The sequence below is a fragment of the Vigna unguiculata genome, chromosome 8 (assembly GCF_037176805.1).
Source record: "Vigna unguiculata cultivar grain cowpea cultivar isolate G323 ecotype 2 chromosome 8, ASM3717680v1, whole genome shotgun sequence".
Taxonomy (NCBI): domain Eukaryota; kingdom Viridiplantae; phylum Streptophyta; class Magnoliopsida; order Fabales; family Fabaceae; genus Vigna; species Vigna unguiculata.
The window spans coordinates 1,826,395-1,851,365 of NC_140799.1; the positions used below are offsets into that span (position 1 = coordinate 1,826,395).

At 33.3% G+C, this 24,971-nt stretch overlaps 2 protein-coding genes across 4 annotated transcripts; both read right to left on the reverse strand.

The window, feature by feature from the left end:
• Positions 1-604: 604 nt before the first annotated feature.
• Positions 605-3,617, reverse strand: LOC114193761 (AP2/B3-like transcriptional factor family protein). The gene is made up of 4 exons (XM_028083691.2): positions 3,361-3,617; positions 2,222-2,897; positions 1,354-1,538; positions 605-1,203 (listed from the first exon to the last, which is right to left on the reverse strand). Exons 1-4 carry the CDS (start codon positions 3,472-3,474, stop codon positions 868-870), a joined length of 1,311 nt encoding a protein of 436 aa, XP_027939492.1. The 5' UTR covers positions 3,475-3,617; the 3' UTR covers positions 605-867.
• Positions 3,618-19,916: 16,299 nt separating this feature from the next.
• On the reverse strand, positions 19,917-24,020 carry LOC114194497 (uncharacterized). Of its 3 annotated transcripts, none has more exons than XM_028084762.2 (5): positions 23,878-24,020; positions 21,617-23,634; positions 21,312-21,535; positions 21,007-21,249; positions 19,917-20,802 (listed from the first exon to the last, which is right to left on the reverse strand). In XM_028084762.2, the coding sequence occupies exons 2-5, from the start codon at positions 23,066-23,068 to the stop codon at positions 20,064-20,066; spliced, it is 2,658 nt and encodes an 885-aa protein (XP_027940563.1). In that variant the 5' UTR covers positions 23,069-23,634; positions 23,878-24,020; the 3' UTR covers positions 19,917-20,063. The 3 variants fall into 3 exon arrangements, with proteins under 3 accessions (XP_027940563.1, XP_085521861.1, XP_027940561.1); XM_085665735.1 differs by having other exon boundaries at positions 20,977-21,249; XM_028084760.2 differs by having other exon boundaries at positions 20,965-21,249.
• Between the last annotated feature and the right edge of the window lie 951 nt (positions 24,021-24,971).

Here is a 24,971-nt window from a genome sequence, read left to right on the forward strand (position 1 = left end):
CTTGGAAAACTTTGACACTTCATCTTTTTTCTTATATCAAATTGCATTGAAATGCCACATAACAATTCAAAGACAAACTTGTTATGTATTTGATTTTCAATTTGAGAGCTCATATCCAAAATTTACTTTACATTGAAAGTTACAAACGATATTTGACAAATTTTTATTTTATTTCATTGAACTCTAATTATGCGTTGCTTTTAAAGCAAAACCATAAAATTTTTTGTTGAATGAGATCTTCAGTTTCATTCAAATTCAAACTTAATTTTTCCAACTACAATTTAAACACACCCTTAATGATGCACAACAAACCAAAAACAAATTTAGTGTCAACTCAAATTTCCATTTTAAGTACACATATCAGCAGGAAACACAAAAGGCACTTCATAAACACAAGCAAAACAAATTAGGCATTTCATGTCAGTTAAAATGAACATATTCATTTAAATTTGGTGAAATTTCTCTGGTGAGAGTTCTCCACTTTTCAAGTTTTAATAAACTTTATCTTCTCTTCATAAATGTCCTCAGATAATCAAAACCAACATCTTGAATACATATTACTTTGAGGCACTGATAAAAAAGACTAAAATTCCATCACACTAGATTTGTTCAACTCAAACTCAACACCTAAAAACTCTGCAGATATCAGTTCATATTTAAACCAGCAAGGTCTAACAGCACCAATAAGAAGTACATACATAGATATTTATATATAACTACACTACACCCCCTTAGAAGACTGATAATAAGGCTAAACGATATAACTCAATATCCACAATACACACAACTAGAGAACTTGGTCTGAGCTCCTAAGATAATTATCAACTTACACTGCAATGCTTTCATTCACCCTCATGATGATGCAGACTATGGTTCAGTGAGATTAACATTCTGTGCTGGTTTTCTTCCTCTTTTTCCTGTTGGAGACATGGCAGAAAGAGGAACAATCTCCTCAACAACTCTGAAAATGGTCATACCAAGGACCAAGCTCTCGTTCATTTGGCCAGCTGGTTTAAACACACAAACATCGTACTCTTCCAGGTTGTTGTCCAACACAAAGTGTTTCCACCCACCTGTGAGTCCACCAGTATGACGAATATTATGGTAGCTGTATCTAGCAACCCATTCACCCTTTTCCGTGCGCAAGATCACATCTTGAGACATTGGAGCGATGTGTTCTCCAATCCACTTGTTGGGCATTGACTACTCACACAAAAGGATTACTACAATCAATAACAAACACTTGGAATGGAAGGAAAGACAACATGGTAAAATGCATTGAGTTTCTGCATAGCTTATGTATGCACAAATCAAATAGTGAAACATTGTGTGAGGCACAAATCAAATGTTTACCACAAAGAATCTCTTGTAGACGTGAGAAGGTCGCATGACTACAACCAAACTGTCATCAGTGCGTGATGCCTGAGCCAATGCTAAGGCATTTTTAATCTCATCATCTGTGACAGGCCTTCTATTTGAAATATATACCTCTTGTGCCGCACTTCTAACCGCAGAAACAGGTTCAGCAGCTTCTAGTCCTGGTATTGATTCAAACAGAAACAGCAGTGTTATAAGGTCAATGTAAAAACAGACCATTTTTACTTTTAATCAATTTTGCAAACTGAGAACCCTCTGCTAGTCTAACTGATTTTCAAGAAAGAATCACTTGAATTTTTGAACTCCCTGAGATTTTGAATATAAAACAAGTGATTATTTCTCCATAATCAATCATGTTTTGTACATGCAAATCATCAACAAGTTGTGTCAAAATAATCACACAACATTTGAGTTTAAAACACGCACACAAGAAGCCTACACAAGCAATAACAGCAAACTATGATCAAATCAATTAGTTGATATCTGTTGTAGGCTTCAGGGCACAAATATGCAAAAGCGAGTCTTGCCTTATGCTATTACTTATATAACTTGTTTTCAAACAAAGTTTCAGAAAGAAATGTTGGATTTACCCTTAATTTGAATTAAGACATTTCACAAACGTAACTTGCTTTCAATCATAGGTTTGACCAACCATACTGTCTCATATGCTCCCATTATTTCATATCAAGTTCAAAGCCTAAGAAAAATATTGTGGTTTTGAAGAATAAAAAACTGGTCAGTAAATAAAAAATTCTCAAATTTAATCTTCATAAGACAAAAACAAAAGTCCATTAAACAGTAGTAATATCATTTCCTTTCACTTCTTCACAAGTAAACATGTTACCAGAAACCCAGTCAAGTGCTCTGTCTACAACATGAGACACTTTAGCTGGTCTGCCCCTGCCCCTCCGTTTGGTCTGCACATGCTTAACAACTGAAGCAAGCTTTCTGATCCTTTTCCCATTAGCAGTTTCGCTGGGAACAGCTGAAAGAGGGACTCCAACAGATGTAACTTGCTCAGCACCAGCAGATTCAACATCAGCATTGAAAGCCTCTTCACTAGGAGTAGGAGTTTCAAAAGGGACATTAATTGGTTCCTTGGTACCATTAGCATGCACCGATTTCCCAGGTGAAGCACATTCCACACCAGCTTTTAAAGGGATGTGACCTTCTTTCATAGGATCTTCTGTAGTGTCCCTTTTCTTGTTGAGACTTCCACCCACATGTTCTGCTTCTTTGTGCCCACATTTGCGAACAAAATAAGAACATGCCTTCTCACACAAGCTCCCCCCATCAAACACTAAAACATCAAACTGAGATTCACCATTGTACTTAAAGACCAGGAAATCATTCTCCTTCAAACAGTGGTCTTTCACAAACTGCTCCCAACCACATGCAAGGTACAAGGTATCTCCTCTAGTAACCATTGCCACGTTCCACGTAACACCACTAGGACCCTTTAGGGCCACATTTGCAGGGGGCTTCTTCTTTAAGTTATCTGAAAATGTCTTCGGAAGTGCCTGCAAACAAACTTCAAATTTCATCATTGAGAACGAGATACAATAACCTGTAAAAACATGCAGGTAGAATAGGATACACATCAAAGACTAATCACAACAACTTGATTGATAACCAACCATTTCCATATCAAGCATGCAAAGTAGATAGTGTCTGCAAACAAGGAACACAAGAACAGGGACAACAACAACAACCACATCACATGTTCTTTCTTTTCATGTTTGCCCTTCATCCATGCAGACATAGCTACACACACGACCACAATCATATCAGGGTGCATGCAATTTTTTTTACCAAAAAATCGAAACAAAAGAGATGATAGAACGAACCAACCAAAGGGTTACCCCCAAAAAAATGTGGACATAGAATGAAGTTCATGAACTCAAATGAAGCCCCATGTTCCACTACTTGCCAGATTTATCATGATTCACAGCAGAAAAGTAAGAGGTGGGGTGGAATACTAACAAGGTGTTGATCATAACCCGTTCGGAGAAACTGCACGAAATGTTGGAATTGAAAATGAGACCAGTAAATGTCCTCCTCCCAGGATCTGCAACCATTACAATTCTGAACCCCCATTTGAGAAACAACAGACAAAGATGAAAAAGTTGCAATCTTTAGTGGTTTGAGTCCAAGAGATGGTGCAAGGGTATGAGTTGAGAGCAAAGGCACACAGCCCAAAGAGTATGAACTGGAATGACAAAACACAGTCCAAACCCACTAATAGTTAGAAGCACTTGTTACAATGTAACAAAAGTAAGGAAAAAAAAAAAAACAAAATAAGTTTCAAGGGTGTCCATCAAATTCAATAACACTTGTTTCCAACACAAGAATCCTATCTCTCTAACCCCTAGGTCCAATTTCTTATATTGTTTTTCTTAAATTTTACTTCAGTATATAATTTTTTTAAAATTACTTTTCACAATTTAAAAATAATTTTCATCATCACATTAGTTTCACAGATATTTATCTATTTTCAAAACCTAAAGTTTTATTTAGAATATAAATATTTCTGCTTTATTAGATTAATTTTAAGACTTTTTTTAATGTTGTTTTAATATACATATTTTGTAAGACTTATCATTTATAATTTTTAATATATTTAATATTTTCTATATTCAAAAAATTAATTTCACTATTATATTAATTTTTTGTTATCCTTAGAGTCTTATTTATAATTTTCCTGTATAGTATTAACATGTTTCAAAATTTCTAATATAAATTAATTCTTAAATTTATAATTGTAACCTCTTTAATTCGAGATGTAATTAATGATAAATGGTAGAGTGATTAGTTACTGAAACATAGTTACTGAAACGGACGGAGATGATGTTACTGTTACCATTTTATATGTTTAAATGTATTTAAATTATTAAAGGATTGTTGTTTCATAGTTTTTTTTTTTTTTAATTTCAAATTTGAAAGTTTAACAGTATATTTTTAATATAAAAAAGGTGTAGGTTGAAAGTTTAGTAGAAAAATAACATAAAAAACTCAACAGAAATCTGAACAAATCTGAACTTTAATAAGATGATTTTAAAATCTTTAGTTGAGTATAATTGTTTACAACCTTTAAGTTAGTATACAAAATTTTCATCGAATCTTGACTCAAATAGTATATTTATTTACATTTATCTATATTACTTGATGTATCCCTTAATTTGAGTATCTTATCTAACTACTTAATAAGTAATACTTACATCACACTTTAACATACTTTCTTAGTAACTTTTGATATGTACAAAATATCACACTAACACCACACATATCACATGCACAACATATCAATCACACTAGATATTCACAGCTTATCACCACATTCAATGATCCACAACCTATTATCATTAAACCATAGATATTCACAGCTTATCACCACATTCAATGATCCACAACCTATTATCATTAAACCATAATATCTCGCATCATTAATCAAAAGGTTAAATATATTTTTATTCCTTAACTTTTAGTAAAAATTAGAATTAGTCCCTCTTTAAAACTTTGATCCAATTTAGTTCTCCAACTTTACAAATGTTTGGTTTTAGTCTTTTTAACAAAATTTTGTTAAGTTTATTTGACGTTTCAAACGTGTTTCAAGACAATTTCTTAGCTAATATTGAAGCGGGAATGTGTCAAACGGGGTAAACAACTCAAATGCACTCATGAAACATGTTTAAAACGTTAAATAAACTTAAAAGATATTGATTAAAAGAACTAAATCCAAACATTTCTAAAATTGAATAACTAAATTAGGCCAAAGTTTCAAAGAAAGATTAATTTCAATTTTCACTAAAAGTTAAGGGACCAAAAACATATTTAATCATTAATCAAATAACATTTTTCTCTGCTTGTATACACAAACATAATATTTATCAACTTCAAATATATAAAATTTATCATACAAAAGTCACTTAAGCAACACTGATTAAGCCAAATAAAAAAAAAATGCTTTCTACCATATTATAGTTCAAGTGACATTTTCTAGTTTAAGAAAAAAATATATATTGAGTAAGAAAACATAAAAGAAAATAACATATATCTTTGTCTTATTTTCATTACGGGTGGGAAAAAAATCCAATTTTTCTCTGATCCAATTCATTTAAAATCCATTTTATTAAAAATTCAATCCATTTAAAATCCATTTTATTAGATATGAATTTCAATCTGATATACATTTTATATATTTTATGGATTGGATATTCATTCTCTAAATCTACATTTTCAAAATGGATAATCTAAAATATCTAATCCAAATTTTCAATTTATATTTTTAGTTGAGATAGGTTAAAGATCGAGATGGACTAGCCTAAATTTAGTCGTATTTGACTGAGACGGCATGGCCCTATACGAAATTTAGTAGTATTCAATCGAATTCAGTCAAGTCGACCTCGATTGAAATTTGGACCAGCCGGTCCTGGACCAAATTTGGAAATATTCGGTCGAGTTGACCCCGACCCAAATTTGACTACATTGGGTTGAGTTAGCCCCACACAAAATTTGGTCATATTCGGCTGAGACGGTCTTGACCAAAATTTGGCTGTATTCAGCCTAGTTGGCTCCGGTCAAAATTGGGTTGAATTTAGTCGAGTTGGTCTCGATCGAAATTTGGTCGTGAATACCATGCAAATATTTATCTATATTTATTAGAGCCAAAAACAATATTTATAACCTTAAAGGTAAATATATCCATAAATAATGTAATATCCCGTTTTAGTAGTATAAAACTAATAAAATAAAACATTTCATAATAATATTCAAAAGGTAGATGAACGAAATAAAAAGTATACTAATAAAGTCTTTTAAGAATTCAAACTATAAGTATATCATTTATACAACAACACCAACCCTTTAAATGTATCCATATGTTAAAAGTACTAACCACTCATACCTTCGTCCCAATCTCACAACTCTAACTACGGAGTCATCATCCATCAGAGGTGTCTCTAAACCTACATCTTCATCCTGCTTCCACTAGAACGATGATCATTGCAAAAAAAGAACACATCACAAGACCATAAAGTGCAAGGGTAAACTAGTATACAAAATAGTTGTCATAAGACCATTTAAATCATATCAATTATAAGTCATACATGGGCAGCAACAAATAATTCACATAACTGCACACAAACAATTGACAGTAAACTCAATTATCTGGATACATGCATTTGGAATCGAAATCACTGAAGACTTGTACTTGTGGTAACCTCCATTGCTTTGTAGAGCTATTGCCAATGGGTTTAACCCTACCACACACAAGGTTAATCCATGATCATCTAAGGTCACTATCTTGTCTTAAACTAGAATCTTATGTTACTCTTATCACATGAATCATTATGTTCTATTTAAGTATGAATGATTATTAGAGTTTCAGGATGTCACCTTACTTGAATCCATAGTCCAATAAATACACTAAAATAACACCACCATAAAATCCCCTATGAGATTCATGGAATTATGTCAAACATATGCAATGCTCGTATATACCAACAAACTCATTATCATCACAATTTCACAATAATACTTTTGATGAGTAGATAATATATAGGTATATTCATGCATTAGTTTAGGGCATTTTTATTCATTTGTGTATTATTGGACTAATTTCATCATGTATTATCTAGTTTCGGATCATACATTTGGATTGGTGCATTGCTTGTGTAAACAAGTCTGAAGGGAGAAGTTAGACACAAAACAACATGTTCCACAAGTACCTGGTGGAGTCTTCCACAACTTGACTTCAAGAATACGAGTTTCAAAACAGCTTGATCCAAAAAGTGCCTGGTGGATTTTTTCATAACCTGTGGTTTTTGCTTCAAATGGGAGGATACACAACAGTGTGTTCCACATGTGCCTGGTGGGTCTTTCCACGACATGTGGAGTTTGGTTCAGAAGATCATGTGCAAAACGTGTTCCACATGTGGCCCTGTGGATTTTTTCACAACCTGTGGATTTTCTAGCGATAAATTTAAAGATTACGTGGACTGAGAAAGATTTAAAAGGAATAGAAAATATAAAGAGAAGAGATAAGGGAAACGGTTAGAGGATAGAGAAAATTACCTCAGCAAAGGAGGCGTGTTCACGGAAAAAATCTTATTCTTCCTGTCTATTTTCGGCAGTTGTTTTGCCTACAGTTTGGAATTTTTCTTTTCATTATGTAGAACTAATTTCCTTTTGTTGGAGGATTGATGTAAGACTTTGGATTATAGGTTCTACTATTTACATTTGATGTTTTGTTAATGTTCTCCATCTCAGTGCTCTGTTTATGGTTTTATCGTTTATTTATAAGCAATTTCACAATTGAAAAATTGGGGATGGTTTACGATTATAAAAAAGACAGGTTAGATTATGTCACAATTGGGAAATTTGGCATATCTAATTAGTTTGCAATAAAGATGATTATTAATTTTTCATGATTTTATTGAATTTTGTTATGCTAACCTAAGGAATTAGGGGTTCAAATTGAATGAATAGATTTTACCTATTAGGGGATTAAGGGTAAAATAGCTCTCAGTAAACTCAAGTGGATGATTACATTGCTTGCATCGATTGAAAATGAGTAGAATCCTATAGGAAAAAGTACGAAATCAATCCTTTAACAGTTTTTCTACTGATTAAAGTTTTTATTATAAATTTTATGCTTGCAATTCTATTGATTCGTATTTGCTCAAAATTACGTACATTAGTAATCTAGTATTCAACAAGTCAATCCTAGAGGACGATATTTTATTACTACGTTAACGATTGGTTCACTTGTCAAACATTCATCAAGTTTCACAATCATATACATCCTTAATCATATTTTCATATTCATATATCAATAATTCCATCTCAAATTCTAAATATCAAACAATCACATATTTTACAACAACATATCAAGTCAAGTCTCAAAATACCAACATTCTACATGCATAGCTTCATACATCATATTTTTAAAATTAAGTCAGTCAATCACAAGTTAAAAATAAGGAATTAAAATTCTAAAGCATTCTCACTTGAGCTATAAATTCTCAAATTCTCGTTTAAGCGACAGGGGCTCTCCCTTGAGCAACAAGGACTCTCACTTAAGTTAAAAATTATCACTTAAGCTAAAATAGTACATTTTCACCTGTTCTTAACATGCAAAATCAGAAAATACAAACCACCACAATTCGCATACACTCATCAATTCAACACCTAAAAAATAATTAATGATCACGATAAGCAATTCATTTCGTAATTTCAACAAAATATAGTTTTTCTTACTTCGAATGTAGACCAAGATTGAAACAATAAGACTTCAAAGATGATCCTGAACACCAAAACTCCAAATCAATCTCTAGAAACCAAAACCAAGGAATCACAAGGAGGAACGAGACTCTAATAAGAATTCAAACAAAAACAAAACCCTCAAACTCTCAAACTAAGAAAAAAGAATGTTGGATTTTTAACTTACACGCAGAGAAAAATTGTTCGGATAGATTTAATTTGAAAAGGATTCTGCAGTGATCTCAAATCTGACTTTTGTTTCAAGAAACGATATCAGAAAAGAATAGGAAGAATTAAAGTTAAGTTGAAGGAAGGTCGAAGATGATGTTACTTGAATTTTCTCTGAGGCAGCTGAGTTTAACTTTGAAGAAAACAAGGTTTTTTACAGATAATATTTTTAAAACTGAATTTTGAGAATTTGATACTAAATACCTTTTCTGTCATGCAAACAACGACAAAAGAAAACATATAAAACGAGAGGGAAAAAACCGGGAAACTCCTTTCCATCTAATTTCCTGTCTGGGGAAGAAAACATTGAGATCATAAAAAAAAAATTAAGAGCAATCGATTGGGAATTTAAACAAATATTTTTGACATACATTTTCTGTAAATGTTAAAAGATTACGTAGGAATGTTACAAAATAGAATGATGATTTCGATCTTATAGTTTAAATCGTTATGAATTCATGTCGTACAAATTTTATATATATATATATATATATATATATATATATATATATATATATATATATATATGAGATTTAATTTTTTTTTGTTGATTAAAAATTTTCTTATAGTATGTGTGCATGAAAACAATTAAAAGGGTCTACTTTTTGTAGAAAGTCTGTTTTTTTTTTCAATGATAAAATATATTTTTAAGTATAAAAAATTGATAAACTAAAATTCAAAAATTAAATAATTTTAAATGTTTTAAACTTTTTATTTATTTTTTCAACTCTGCTTACTTCCATCAAGGTTAATATGTTATTAATTTAATATTAGAGTGGGAGAGCCCAAGTCCTTATAAGGACTCCTTTTTGAGGTGACCTCCCCGATGTGGGACTCATTACATTACCACCCTCTTCGAAAGCCGACGTCCCAGCGGCTCTCACCACCACGACGGGCCTCTATCCCCGGCGGGTCTACAACCACCGGTTGGCCGGCTCTCAATGAAAGCACCATTTGTAATGAGTATAAGTCCTTAGGAGAACCACACCCCCAAAACTAGCTATTAGAGTGGGAGAGCCCCAGTCCTTATAAGGCCTCCTTTTTGAGTTGACCTCCCCGATGTGGGACTCATTACAAAATGACCGTCATAAAAAATTCCATATAAATTTGTGTTAATTTTCAATCGGTCTTAGTTAATTATTTTTCTCTTAATACAATCAATAGTGCTTCTTAACTTGTGTTAAACATGGTTATTTTCAGCTAATTTTAACTATAATTATTTTTGGTTGATGCTAAATGAAATTTTTTTCAACAAAATGATATTTAGAACTTTAGTTCGATAGAAGTTAAGTTAAGGATCTTTCAAAAATGACAAAAAATAGAAATAACTGTAAGACTGTTAGTTATTCAACCTTTTCTTCTTCTTTTTTTATTTTGTTAGGATTAGGTCAATGAATATTTTCATGTTAATTTTTATTGGAATTATTTTAATAAACATTGATTATTAAATTTGCATTATTTTTTGTTGTATCATTTCTAGAGCTCATCACTTTTGTCTTTGAATGAAAATGGCAGAAGCTAAACACAGGTCCGATTTCCCAGAAACTGTATCTGAAGAAGTCACAGACAGCACAGTGCATTCAATAAGTAAGCGATTGATGCTACAATTCAAAACACATTATTATTCCTGCAATTTTCAAAACCTAATTCTTTTTCTTTTCTTTTTTCTGCATGAACAGGTTGAAGTGTAAAACACACCCCTTTCAAATACAAAAAAGATAGGGAAAATTTTTCGTAACTTTAAATATATTTTTGAATAAATGAAAAATTTAGTTAATAAAATTGAAAGCACAGAGTAAAAGATTTTCTGTTGCAAACGATTTAGACCTATCAATAAATGTTGTTTTATGGTAAAAAAAGAAGAGTATCCTAAAAAGAAGTGTAATTTGGTGTTGGGGTGTGTTAATTCAACGAGCAATTATGGTTGTGAAGAATTTTGAAAGTAACGAATTACGAAGACTTATCCACGAATATTGATTACTCTGTTTGGCAGAAGAAGATAAAATAAAGTTCATAATTTTAAAAATAAAAATAAGTAAGTTTGGTCTTTAATTTGTTTTAACTTGTGAAATATCTTCTCTCTCTTTTTTTTCTTAAAATTGCTTTTGATGAAAATTGTAAAAAAGTTCAAAATATCATTTAATAAGCTATCGTAATGTACAATTTCACAAACAAAACTAGAATGATGGTCATAAGTTACAAAATTAGAAAAAAGAATAAGATGAAAAAAAAATCACAGAATAAATTATTATTATTTGTTTTTTTTATTATTATTATTTTCTCGTTACTTCACATTTCATGAATGATTGTAATTTCTATTGATAACAAGAATAAATACAATGATACAGTTCATAATCATAAATAGAATGATAAATGAATATGTCCAAACTCATTACGATTTTGATAGACAAATATTTTGACACAGAAATTTTGATTATGAGTAATACTTAATTTTTTAAACTGTGTATATTCTTCTAGTTCTTCTATACTCGTCTCATAATTTTGGTTTCAAATTATAAAATAATTTTAATTATTTAAAACTTAATATAAAAATTAATATTATATTTTCTTTGAAACTTATTTTTCGTAACTTATTTATAAGACATTTGATCATTTGTAATGTTCTGTATAATTATTTTACTCTTGTCTAATTGTTATTCGGTATCATATTTAATAATTATGTAATTATAACATTTTATATTTTACTAAAAAAATATTGAATGTTAATGGTATCATATTTTATTTGTCGTGACTTTTATTTGTGTAAAATATTATTTAATTAATAGTTGATATAGTCAAGAAAAAGTACAAAGAGATATAAGGGTATCCAAATAAGGATATACCTATTTTTAAATGATATTTTTTTCTTGTAAAGTATCAGTCGTTAGTTTTTGAAAAAGAAAATATATCATTTAAATATTAGTTTTAAATATTAGTTTAAAGATGAAAATAAACTTTCAAGGATGAATTTTCATTTTAAAGAATGAGATGAAATAGTCGACACACATTGTATTCCTATTTCGTTGCCATAATTAATTATAAGCAGTTCGTTAATGATTAGTAAAAGGGAGTGATAGATCTTAATCGAAAATTTTGAAAGAATCAAAAATAATATATTTAAATTGTATATATTTAATTATTTTTATTAATATAATAAATATATATATAATTTAGTATCGAAATCTTTTTATATTTTTTTTTAAAGAAATGATAGTGATGAAGTTATATTTGATATATAATTTATTTTAAATAAGTTTTTTTAATTTAATCTTTTTTGTTGGATATCCTCATATTTGACAATGAAACTTCTCATGATTTCAATGAATTGATATCAAATTTTACACTTATAATTATTTGAATATTAAAAAAGTTTCTCTAGTTTAACAATTAAATTCTTAATATCCTGTTTTGAAAATAGACAAAAAAATTGTATTGTTTTCATCTTCACCGTTATCTTTCCTTTTATCACAAAAAAAAATATTATTTTATTTTTTATTAATATACCTATTTAAAAAAAATTCAGGCTAAAAATTAATTTATCAAAATCTAATAAAAAATTAAAAAACATTTCTACTAAAATAATTCTAAGATAATCAAGTCACATTTAAAAAATGGTTATTAAAAAACATATAGTACATAACTTTTCTTTTTATATTCATAAAAAAATAAATATACAAAAAACTCATAAGATTCTTAAGATGAAAAAACAAAATTAAATATCAAGCTAATATTTTTATATTACGTGATTGAAGAGAATTATCTTTTTATTTTAAAAAAGAATGAATGAAAGCGAGAAAAATGAATTTGTGTCTGACTTTTTATTTCTTTTTAAAATAAAAAACAAAAAATAAAAAAGATATGCAAAAGTAATAAATAATTATAATAGATAAAAAACTTAAGATGAAAGAGAAAAAAAATCTCAATAAATTTTATTATTTTTTATTATATTTAATTTTTTATTTTATTATTATAAAAAAATAAAAATTAATCTAAAAAATAAAATAAAATATTTTAAAAATATTTTGAAAAAAATTTAAAACATTTTGGGGGCCATAGCCCCTGGGAGGAGCTTCTAAGCTCCGCCATTGGCAAAAGGGGTTGATTTAACATCTTTTGGTTTCTTTGAACAATTAAATAGAAATGAATTATATAAATATATTTAGAAAAAAACCATTAAGAGCGGGAATAATCCAATGCTTTAATGTAAAATAAATTATAGCATTTATTATCTTATTCAAACTCATAAGAAGTAAACAGTGAATAAATTACAAAGATTGATCCATTAAATGCTTTTATTCAAGTTTTAAAAATACATGGTATTATACATTTACCTTTTTAATTTTCTTTAAAAATATCAATAAAAAAGGTTAAATATAATATATATATATATATATATATATATATATATATATATATATATATATATATATATATATATATAATTACCAAAAAGAAAAGGTCTCAGTCACATGGCAAACACGGATCTAGTGGTAATCATACATTAAAAGACTATTTGTGTGGGAAATGAGACTTCAACCATGGTGAAGAAAAAGTGAGGGAAAAAAAAGAAATTTAAATAGAATAAAAAAAATAAAATAAAATTTTGGTTAATGTTTATAGAAAATTTTGGTTTCTTTAAGCAAACCAACAAATATATATTATTATGTGTAAAGGTGGGAAAAAAATTCAATTTTTATGATTTAATCTATTTTTTCATGATCTAATCCATTTAATATTCATTCTACTAAAAATCCAATCCATTTAAAATCCATTTTATTGGATCTGGATATCAATCTAATCTACGTTTTATATATTTTATGGATTGGATATCCATTCTTGAAATCTAGATTTTTAAAATGGATAATTCAAAATATTCAATCCAAATTTTCACTTTCTATTTTTTGTTAGGTTAGGCTAAAGGTTGACACGGACTAGCCCAAATTTAGTCGTATTTGATTGAGTTGGCGTGACCCTGTACAAAATTTGGCCGAATTAAGCCAAATTTTGTCAAGTCGGTCCCGATCGAGATTTGACCCAGTTGGTCCTGGACAAAATTTGGAAGTATTCGGCCAAATTTGTCAAATTCTTTGGTGTCAGTCCTATGGACACAAATTTGGATCCACATCCATTATTTGGATCCAAAATGGATGTGAATTATATTTTCGATAGGGCTGACACCATAGAATTTGACAGATTTTTTGTCGATGCCAACGAGGCCAAATTTCATCATGGGATGAACATGGATGACTGTTGAACGAATTTCAATCAAGGACGACGTGACCAAATTTGGGCTAAGGTCGACTCGACAAAATTTCAGTCGAGATCAACTTGACTAAATTCGACTGAATTTCGGCCAGGGCCGATTTTGCCTAATATGACCAAATTTTGGCCAAAGTCGACTTGGCCAAATATGGCCACATTTGGGTCAGGTCCTGATCAGGCAAATTTCGGTCAGGGTTGACTCCACTAAATTCGTCGGTCGGGACCGACTTGACTGAATATGGCAATTTTTGATCACAGCCGACTAAGTTGAATATAGTCAAATTTCGTTCGGGACTTAGTCGACCGAATACGGCTAAATTTGGGCAAGTGCTGACTTGACCAAATTTGGTCATGATCAACTCGACTGAATTTGGCCAAATTTAGGTTAGGACCGACTCGCCTAAATATGACCAAATTTTGGTCGCGATCGACTCTACCGAATACAACCAAATTCAGGTCAGGACCAACTCGGTCAAATTTCGGTCGAGGCCAACACGACCGAATTTTGACCAGAGCCGACTCGACTAAATTTGGCCAAATTTTGATCGTGGCCGACTCAATTGAATACAGCCAAATTTCGATCGTGACTGACTCATTTGAATACGACCAAATTTCACCCTAGGCCGTCTCAGCCAAATACGACCAAATTTGGGTCAGGGCTGACTCGGCCAAATCTCAATCGGGGCCAACTCGATTGAATTCGACCAAATTTTGACTGGAGCCAACTAGGCTGAATACAACCAAATTTTGGTCGCGGTTGTCTCGGCCGAATACGGTCAAATTTTGTCTAGGTCGACTCACGCCAATGCAGTCAAATTTGGGTCGGGGTGAACTCAACTGAATACTTCCAAATTAATTCCAGGATCAACTAGGCCAAATTTCGATTGAGACCAACTTGACAAAATTTAGCCAAATTTTGTATAGGGTTACGCCAACTCAATCAAATATGACTAAATTTGGACTAGTCAGTCTTAACTTTTAGCCTGACCTAACAAAAAATATAAACTGAAAATTTGGATTGGATATTTTGGATTATTCATTTTGAAAATCTAGATTTAGAGAACGGATATCCAATTCATAAAATATATAAAATATATATCAGATTCATATCCATATCCAATAAAATGGATTTTAAATGGATTGAATTTTTAATAAAATAGATATTAAATGGATTAGATCATAGAAAAAATAGATTGGATTATAAAAATTGATTTTTTTGCCCATCCTTGATTAGAATTTTGTGACACATCTCTTCGCATATTGAATGTTAGAACAGAAAACCAATAAAAAAATATTGTTTGTCAACATCTAAACACTTTTCTAAAATCATCCATGTAATGATAGCAAACATTTGCAAAAGCTTCAAATTATTGTTGTTGCATAAGGTTAGTTTTACAATTTTCGGTAAAATAATGTTCTTTCTCTTCTTTCGATCAATAAGAAACTTGAAGAAGGATAAACAACAAAGAAGTACCTTAGATATACTGCAACAAGTAAACCAAAGCACCATTATTTTATGAAAGAATTAAGTATTTCAGTGCAATAATGTGAGACGTGTGACGTGGGACGTAAGACGTGTTATGTGGGATGTGTTACGTGGGACGTGGGACATGCGACATGAGACGTGAGACGTAGGACATGGGATGTGAGACATAGGACGTTGGACGTAAGAAATGGGACGTGAAACGACGTGGAACGTGAGACATGAAACGTGAGATGTAAGACGTGAGACATGGGACAATGGACATGGGACGTGAGACGTAGAACGTGGGACGTGGAACGTGGGACATGGAACGTGAAACGTGGAACGTGGGACGTAGGACATGAGAAATGAGACGTGACACGTGACACGTGGGACATGGGACGTGAGATGTAAGACGACGTGACACGTGGGACGTGGAACGTGGAACGTGAAACGTAGGACGTGAGACATGAGACGTAACACGTGACACGTGGAACGTGGGACGTGGGACGTGAGACATGCGATGTGCGACGTGAGACGTGCGACGTGTGACGTGCGACGTGAGACGTGCGATGTGAAACGTGCGACGTGCGACATGAGACGTGCGACGTGCGACATGAGACGTGGGACGTGAGTTGTGAGACGTGTGAGGTGAGACGTGCGACGTGTGACGTGCGACGTGTGACGTGCGACGTGAGTCGTGAGACGTGAGTCGTGAGACGTGAGTCGTGAGACGTGAGTCGTGAGACGTGCGATGTGAGACGTGAGTCGTGAGATGTCCGTAAACACTAAACCTTGAAATTTATATTCATAAGCTTTAAAACTTACAATTTAATTGAAAATTTTAGAAGTTTAATAAAAGAATAGTTAATGTATCCATAAATTTGTACTAACAAATTTAAATTATACTCTTGTAAAAAAATTTATTAATAAAAAAAGATTAAATACATATAAAGTTGAAAGAATAAAAATATGAAGGTAAAAATAATAATTAATGTTTATTTAACTTATAAAAATAAAAATTATGAGGATAACAACAATAATTTATATTTATTGAACTCTTAAATGAGCGGAAGGAAGCAGAGGATGATCTGAAAAGTTAAACTAAGGATGGACAAAAAATCTAATTTTCATAATCCAATCATTTTTTATATGATCCAGTCTATTTAATATTCATTTTATTAAAAATTCAATCCATTTTATTAGATTTGGATATCAATCTGATCTACATTTTATATATTTTATGGATTGTATATTCATACTCTAAATCTAGATTTTCAAAATGGATAATCCAAAATACCGAATCCAAATTTTTAGTTTATATTTTTGGTTAGGTTAGGCTAAAGGTTGAGATGGACTAGCCCAAATTTAGTCGTATTTGATTGAGTTGGCTGAATTAGGCCAAATTCTGTCAAGTCGGTCCCGATCGAAATTTGGCCCAGCTGGTCATGGACAAAATTTGGAAGTATTCGGTTGAGTTCACTCCGACCCAAATTTGACTGCATTGGGCTGAGTTGACCTAGACAAAATTTGACTGTATTCGGCCGAGACAACCGCGACCAAAATTTGGCTGTATTTAGCCTAGTTGGCTCCAGTTAAAATTCAGTCAAATTCAATCGAGTTGGTCCCGATTGAGATTTGGCCGAGTCGGCCCTGGTCCAAATTTGGTCGTATTCGACTGAGACGGCCTGTGATGAAATTTGGCCATATTCAAATGAGTCAGTCACGATCGAAACTTGGCCGTATTCAATTGAGTCGGCCACGATCGAAATTCGGCCGAATTCAGTCGAGTCGGCTCCGGTCAAAATTCAGTCATGTTGGCCTCGACCAAAATTTGATCGATTTGGTCCTGACCTAAATTTGGTCGTATTCGGTAGAGTCGATCGCGACCGAAATTTGGTCATATTTAGGTGAGTCAGTCCTTACCTAAATTTGGCCAAATTCAGTCGAGTTGGTCATGACCAAAATTTGGTCGAGTCGGCACTAGCTCAAATTTAGCCGTATTCGGTCGAGTAATTCCTGAACGAAATTTGACTATATTCAACTTAGTCAGTTGTGATCGAAAATTGGCCATGTTCAGTCAAGTCGGTCTCGACCAACGAATTTAGTTGAGTCAACCCTGACCGAAATTTGACTGTATTAGGTAAAATCGGCCCTGGCCGAAATTCAGTCGAATCCAATCAAGTCGATCTCGACTGAAATTTTGTCAAGTCGACCTTGGCCTAAATTTGGTCATGTCGTCCCCGACCGAAATTCGTTCGAAGTTCATCACATGCTAAAATTTGGCCTCGTTGGCCCCGATAAAAAATCTGTCAAATTCTATGATGTCAGCCCTATGAATACAAGTTTTAAAAAATTTAATTTGAATTTATTTTATGAAAAATGGAGTTTGGATTTTGAACTTGATCCAAATATTTAGATTTGGATTTAAACTTGATCTAAATATTTGGATCTAGATTTTTAAAAAATCCAATCTATTTTTTTGAAAAAATGGATTTGAATCGAAAATCTAATCTAATTATTTAGATCCAAAATGTATGTGAATTAGATCATTAAAAATTCAATCCATGATCACCCCTAATTATGTGTCTTCTCTAGTTTATTTGCTAGCATCAAACATTCTTCGAGATTAACATTACACATGATTTCAACATTCATGTATAAAAATAAGGTATAAATACACATTTGGTACCCAAACTTTTTCGAAAAGTTCAATGTGGTACCCGAACTTTAGGAATGTTCAATTTGGTACCCCAATTTTCTAAAGAGGTTCAATTTGGTCCTCTCCGTTAAGTTGGAGTTAACACCGTGTCCGTACAGGACACGTGTCAAGCCATGAAATTTTTATTTTTTTTTAATTTTTTTTCAAAAAATTAATTTTTTTTTCAAAAAATTTAAAAAACTGCCACGTGTCAGTTTATCATCGTGCCACGTGGCAGCTTACAAGCATGACACGTGGCAGTGTAATAGTTGTTTTCAATTTAGTACCCCAATTTAAATTTTTGGTTCAATTTAGTACCCAAATTTTTTAAAATGATCCAATTTCGTCCTTTCCTATTTGAGACCAAATTAGTAAATAAGCTTAATTATAATTTATATAAACATGTTAAAATAATTGTTTTGAATTTATACATCAAATCACTACACCTAAATATTCAAATTATTTTATTTTTTACAAGTGTAAAAAATTTCATGTATAAAAAATTACAAAGGTTAAAATGAAAAAAATAAAATAATTTAAGTATTTAGGTGAAATGATTTGATGTATATATATTATAAAAAGTTATTGTAACATGTATATATAGGTTGTAATTAAGCTTATTTACTAATTTGGTCTCAAATGGAAGATGACGAAATTGAATGATTTTAAAAAAGGCTTAAATGGTCTTTTGGTCCTAGTTTAGGACGACTTTTTTCACTTTGGTTCTACTTTTGAAAATGTTTTCAGTTTGGTCCTACTTTTGGTAATTTGTTTTCAATCAACTCCTTTTCGTTAACTCCGTCAAAATCGTTAACGGAACAGTGCCAGCGTGGTAATTTTGTGTGACGTGGATACTGTTCATTGACATGTCCGTTTGCACTGTCATTGCCCAGATTTTAATTTGAATTTTAGGGTTTGTGTGTTCATTGTAGTTTAGGGTTCCATTTCAACTGAAAACCAATGTCTCGTGGGGCATCTTCATCTTCTTGCAACAGTTGGGTTAATCGGACTTGCAATTCCTGCCATGGTGGTTCTAGGGTTTCAGGGTCACCCCCAATTTGCGATTGCGGAGACATTGTAGTGGTGCGCACAGCTAGAACTACAAAGAATTTGGGTAAACAATTTTGGGGCTGTGCGAACTTTAAGGTTTGTTTTCCACTGTTCGAGGGTTTGGGTGTTTCTATCACTTTCAGTCTTTCAGTTTCATGTTCATGGTTTTTTTGTGTTGCAGAGATGTGGTGAAGATGTGTTGGGATGCAACTTTTTCAAGTGGTGTTACGAAGAGGGTGCTGATGAGCGAGATGCCATTATCGCTAGGCAAAGGCAGAAGATTGCTTATATTGAAAATGCATTGACTGTTTGGAAAAAACGGATGCAAATGTCATTAGCTGTGATAGGTGTTCTTATTGTAATGATTGTAGTTGGTTTTATGGGTTGTAATTGTCGTTGACTATGTTGAATAATTACTTCAATGAATGAATGATATTCCTTTATCTTTAATTACATATTCTGAGCTGTTTAAAATAGTTTAATTTGAATGAACTGATGAACGAACAATTCTGAAAAGTGGAAATGAAGAAGGCAGATAAAATTCTGAAAAGTGTAAATGATAATGCATTACTAATTAAGGCTTTTAAGCATTCCATCAAAATATCAGTGATTAAAATCCAGAAATTGTTAAAGTACATCATGATTTCCAATTGACAATACATAACAAAATATTCCCTCCCCCAAAATACATAACAAAATATTCCCTCCCCCAAAATACATTCATTAATCTGCTGATGGATGTGGTGGCCTTCTTATTTGCATTTTTGGCCTCATCTTTCTAATTCCATAAGATGGTTGGCTTGGCTGTTGTACTGCAGTATTGGGTGGTGGTCCTGGTGCTGGTGGGGTTGGTGCTGCAACTGGTGGGGTTGGTGCTGCAGGTGGAGTGGGTGTTGCAGGTGGTTGACTTGGTGGTGGTTCACTTTGTGTGGGTTGAGTTGTTTGTGGTTCACTTTGTGTGGGTTGAGTTGGTTGTGTTGCTGCAGCTTCAGTGGGACGTTCTGCACAGCCATGGACAGGAAGTGCTGGACAATTGTTCCTCTTGTGCCCAAGTGCGCGACAAATTGAACATCTCTTTCTATGACCACCTGGCCTCATTTGGTTGTTATCTTTTGTAAGTTCCCAAGCTTCCAGCCTTCTCTTCTTCTTTGGTCTCCCTGGCAGCCTTCTTTTAAGTGGTGGTAGAACATCAGGAAAGGCAGTTGTTTCCCAGAAAAGTTGGCCATTGGCAGGAAGAACTATGGAGTTGTATATCTCTTCATATGTTGTACGTCTGAACCAATGTGGAATGTAATCTTCTGCCTTCAAGTTGAGGAAGTTCAGTGCAGCAATTGCATGGCAGCATGGGATCCCACTAATGAGCCATTTCCTGCAGCTGCATTCCTGGCTTTCTATGTTGACAGTGAACTTGTCTCCAATTAATGAGACATGCCTAACTTCAAACAACTTCTGACCTGACCAACTGCAGGAGGATCAAAGTGAAATATTTTAAACCTAAAGTAGGACTATATTGAAAAGAACTTAACCCTAAACTAGGACCAAATTGAAATTTTTTAAACCTAAAGTAGGACCATATTGAAAAGAACTTAACCCTAAACTAGGACCAAATTGAAATTTTTTAAACCTAAAGTAGGACCAGATTCGAAAGTATCTTGGTATCCAATACTTAGTTTGGTCAGACTCTTTTGACAATCTGGCGCGAATCTTAGGGCATATATCTCCCTCGTACTTCTGCACCTTGGATCTATTCTTGGACCACCTTTTCATAATATACAAACGGATGTCTTCCAGCATTGAGATGATTGGCTTGGATCTTGCATCCACAATTACGCTATTGAAGGCTTCACTCATGTTGTTTACCAACGTGTCACATTTGGCTTGCATGGTAAACCTAGACCTGGACCAATATCTGCCAATACAAATTTGTTAATCCATTGTTAATCTGGAGAATCATTAATATTGATAACTAACCTTGGTGGTATTGCTATTAGGTATTTGAAGGCGTCCTCGTTCACTTCTTTAATGTTATGCATTTCTCTTTCCCATGCTCTTGGGTGCGTGCAGGTTGCAGCCTTCCACATCAAGCTTTTTAGTTGCTTGCTTCCAAACTTCTTTCTGAAATTGCTGTACAAATGACGCATACAAAACCTTTGCTCAGCGCCAGGCAGTAGGTCTTGTATGGCAGGAAGCAAACCCTGTGTATATACTAGTCAGTTAGTTTTCATATTACAGAAATAGAAGAACAATGAACAAAAAAAAATATGGAAACATATAACCTTTTGCTGGTCGGACATAAATGTGCAGAACCTACATACATCATCACCTCCCAGGTCCTCAATCAGCAACTCCAAAAACCAGGTCCATGTGTCTTTGTTCTCAACTTCAACTACTGCGTAGGCTATAGGAAGCATTTGGTCATTTGCGTCACAACCTACAGCAGTGAGTAGCTCACCCCCATATTGTCCTTTCAAAAAACAACCATCAAGGCCTATTATGGGTCGACAACTGACAAAGTTGTCCTTGCATGCCTTTAGACATGTGTAAATTTGCATGAAAATCTTCTCATCATTAACATCTTCCACTTTAACTTTAACTGTAGATCCGGGATTTGATCTGATTATCTCATGAGCATAATCATAAATCCTTCTATACTGATCTTTAAAAGATCCTTCAACCACCTTCGCTGCTAGTTGCTTTGCCCTATGAGCCATTGAAACTGACACCTTTGTATTCCATTTCCTTGCAGCTTTATTATGTATATCAACCAGCTTCAAATTAGGATTCTCTATTAATGTGTTGTCTAAGGTTTTACTCAACCATTTTGAATTCATCAAATTTATACTAAATTCTCTGCTGCACTTATGACGGTTTTGAACTTTCCTAAGCTGCCATGTTTGACAAGAAACCAGAAATCCACAATAAAGGGACCAGTCGCACTTTCCTTGCGCCCCTAAACATCTCACCCGCACTCTTTCCTTGTCATTTTTGTCAAACTTCAAGTTCCTACCAGCATGAACAGCATACGTTCGTACCCCATCAACAAATTGTTCCTTGTCCACAAAGGTTGTCCCCACCTCCCATTTGTAATCAGCCATGGACTTAGGCTTCTTAAATGTACCAAAATAACCACTCATCCCATCATGTTCTGTCTCACTACCACTGCCTTCAATGCTACATAACTCTTCTGACTCCCAACTATTATCAGACAGTCCTCTATCTCTACTCCTACCATCATTTTCTGATTCACTTGCACTGTCTTCACTATCATGGTTTTGTGAACTAGGACCAACTTCGCCTTGACCATAATCAACATCTATTTCTACATCAACTACGCCTTCAGTACCTCCATTACCACAACCCCATTCGTCTCCATCACTATCTCCTATACAGTCTGCATCAGAATCAATCCAACTATCAACCTCAACCCTTTCATCATCACAATCCCTTTCATTATCCAGCCCTTTATCAACTCCAACTTCTGCTTCAACTGTACCCAAATTCTCAACTCCAACTTCTGCTTCACCTGTACCCACATTCTCAACTCCAACTTCTGCTTCACCTGTACCCAGATTCTCACCTCCAACTTCTGCTTCATCTGTACGCAGATTCTCACCTCCAACTTCTGCTTCATCTGTACCCAGATTCTCACCTCCAACTTCTTCTTCACCTGTGCCCACATTCTCACCTCCAACTTCTTCTTCACCTGTGCCCACATTCTTAACTCCCATTTCTTCTTCACCACACCTCCTTAAACTGTCAACCACTTCACCTTCATCTGATCCAATTTTAGTGTCTTCGTTCCTAGCATCATCAACTGGAGCAGAAGTTACATCTTCAGGTGGAGCAGACCAGACTACAATCTCAGTTCCTAGTACCTCAAATTCACTAACAGCATGACTGTTTTCTCCACTCTCTACAGGTCTCCTATCATCTCCTTCAGGTTCCACTATATTATCATCTACCTAGGCCTCATCAACTCCATGCACAACAAACATATGCACTTCACCGTAATGTCTTGCGATATGAAGCATATTAAGTGCACCCCTGTCATCATTCAAAGGGTGCAACAACATCTCCACACAATAACATAATCCCTTTACGCTATGATACCCCATTTCCTTAAGAGACCCCAATATTTCGAAATAACTCCAGTGGTCAAGATCGCATGACCAATGAGTAGTTTCTCCACCAACATACTTACACCACTCATTTTTAGCAAATTCACCACGGTGGTGGACCACAACCTCAAACCTTTCATCAGACATTGGAAACACAAAAAAACACACAAAAAAACCTGCAAATGGTAAACAATATTTAAATAGGGGGAACAAATACGCTTTCTATAACCGATAAACCGACAAACCGACAAGTAACCATGAAACCCACCCACCACAGATAGCGACAACAGAAGCAATTAAAAATGGTGGGTCACCAGCGAAAACAATAAACAATGCAGCACCGATTATACAAAACCCTAATCATTAACACTAAACCCAATCAATTCTGACAATCAGTAATAACCTAAAGCACGACATACCTTCACGATGATCGCTTTTCCCTCCGCAGCGATTGAGCAAAGATGAGCGACGAAATTGGATGCCAGAATCCCTAATGCGAGCCCCAAATCCACAAGTTCAAAGAGCGAGGACGAAATCCCTAATTGGACCCCCAAATCCACAATTTCAAAGTGCGACGACGAAATCCCTAAACCTAAACCCAATTTAATCAGAGATTAACCCTAAACAAATCCACATTTTCAATTAAATGGTCAGCATAGTGCAAACGGACACGTCACTAAACAGTATCCACGTCACACATAATCACCACGCTGGCACTGTTCTGTTAACTATTTAGACGGAGTTAACGAAAAGGAGTTCATTGAAACAAAATTACAAAAAGTAGGACCAAATTGAAAACATTTTCAAAAGTAGGACCAAAGTGAAAAAAATCGTCCTAAACTAAGATCAAAAGACCATTTAAGCCTTTAAAAAATTGGGGTACTAAATTGAACCAAAAATTTAAATTGGGGTACTAAATTGAAAACAACTATTACACTGCCACATGTCATGCTTGTAAGCTGCCACGTGGCACGATGATAAACTGACACGTGGCAGTTTTTTAAATTTTTTGAAAAAAACATTAAAAAAAAATAAAAATTTCATGGCTTGACACGTGTCCTGTACGGACACGGTGTTAACTCCAACTTAACGGAGAGGACCAAATTGAACCTCTTTAGAAAATTGGAGTACCAAATTGAACATTCCTAAAGTTCGGGTACCACATTGAACTTTCCGAAAAAGTTTGGGTACCAAATGTGTATTTATACCTAAAAATAATTAACAGATTTTATAATTACTAATTAATTTACCTATTATAATTGTTGTGCATTTATTGATTTAATCTCATATAATAAAAGAACTAATCCTCATAGAAAGTGCAGAGTTAATTTAATTCTTTAAAATATTAAATGTCAAATTAAATAGTATGTAAAACAACATGACACAACTCCATCATCTTTTTCTTTCAAAAACTAAAAGATGAAGTTGATTGAGGAAGAAGATGAAGTTGATTGTGGTTGAGATTAGTGTTCGGTGTGTTGGATTTTCATAGTCTTAAGGGTGTAGCAAAAAA

Excerpts from the sequence above, each read along its gene's own strand:
- LOC114193761 (XM_028083691.2), bottom strand. The coding sequence starts at position 3,474 with ATGGGGGTTCAGAATTGTAATGGTTGCAGATCCTGGGAGGAGGACATT. Across the intron at positions 2,898-3,360 it reads CGGGTTATGATCAACACCTT|GCACTTCCGAAGACATTTTC; the intron begins GTTAGTATTCCA and ends GTTTGTTTGCAG. Across the intron at positions 1,204-1,353 it reads TCTACAAGAGATTCTTTGTG|TCAATGCCCAACAAGTGGAT; the intron begins GTAAACATTTGA and ends TTGTGTGAGTAG.
- LOC114194497 (XM_028084760.2), bottom strand. The coding sequence starts at position 23,068 with ATGGGAGTTAAGAATGTGGGCACAGGTGAAGAAGAAGTTGGAGGTGAG. Across the intron at positions 21,536-21,616 it reads TTATGTCCGACCAGCAAAAG|GGTTTGCTTCCTGCCATACA; the intron begins GTTATATGTTTC and ends GTATATACACAG. Across the intron at positions 20,803-20,964 it reads CGAATCTGGTCCTACTTTAG|TTGGTCAGGTCAGAAGTTGT; the intron begins GTTTAAAAAATT and ends ATCCTCCTGCAG.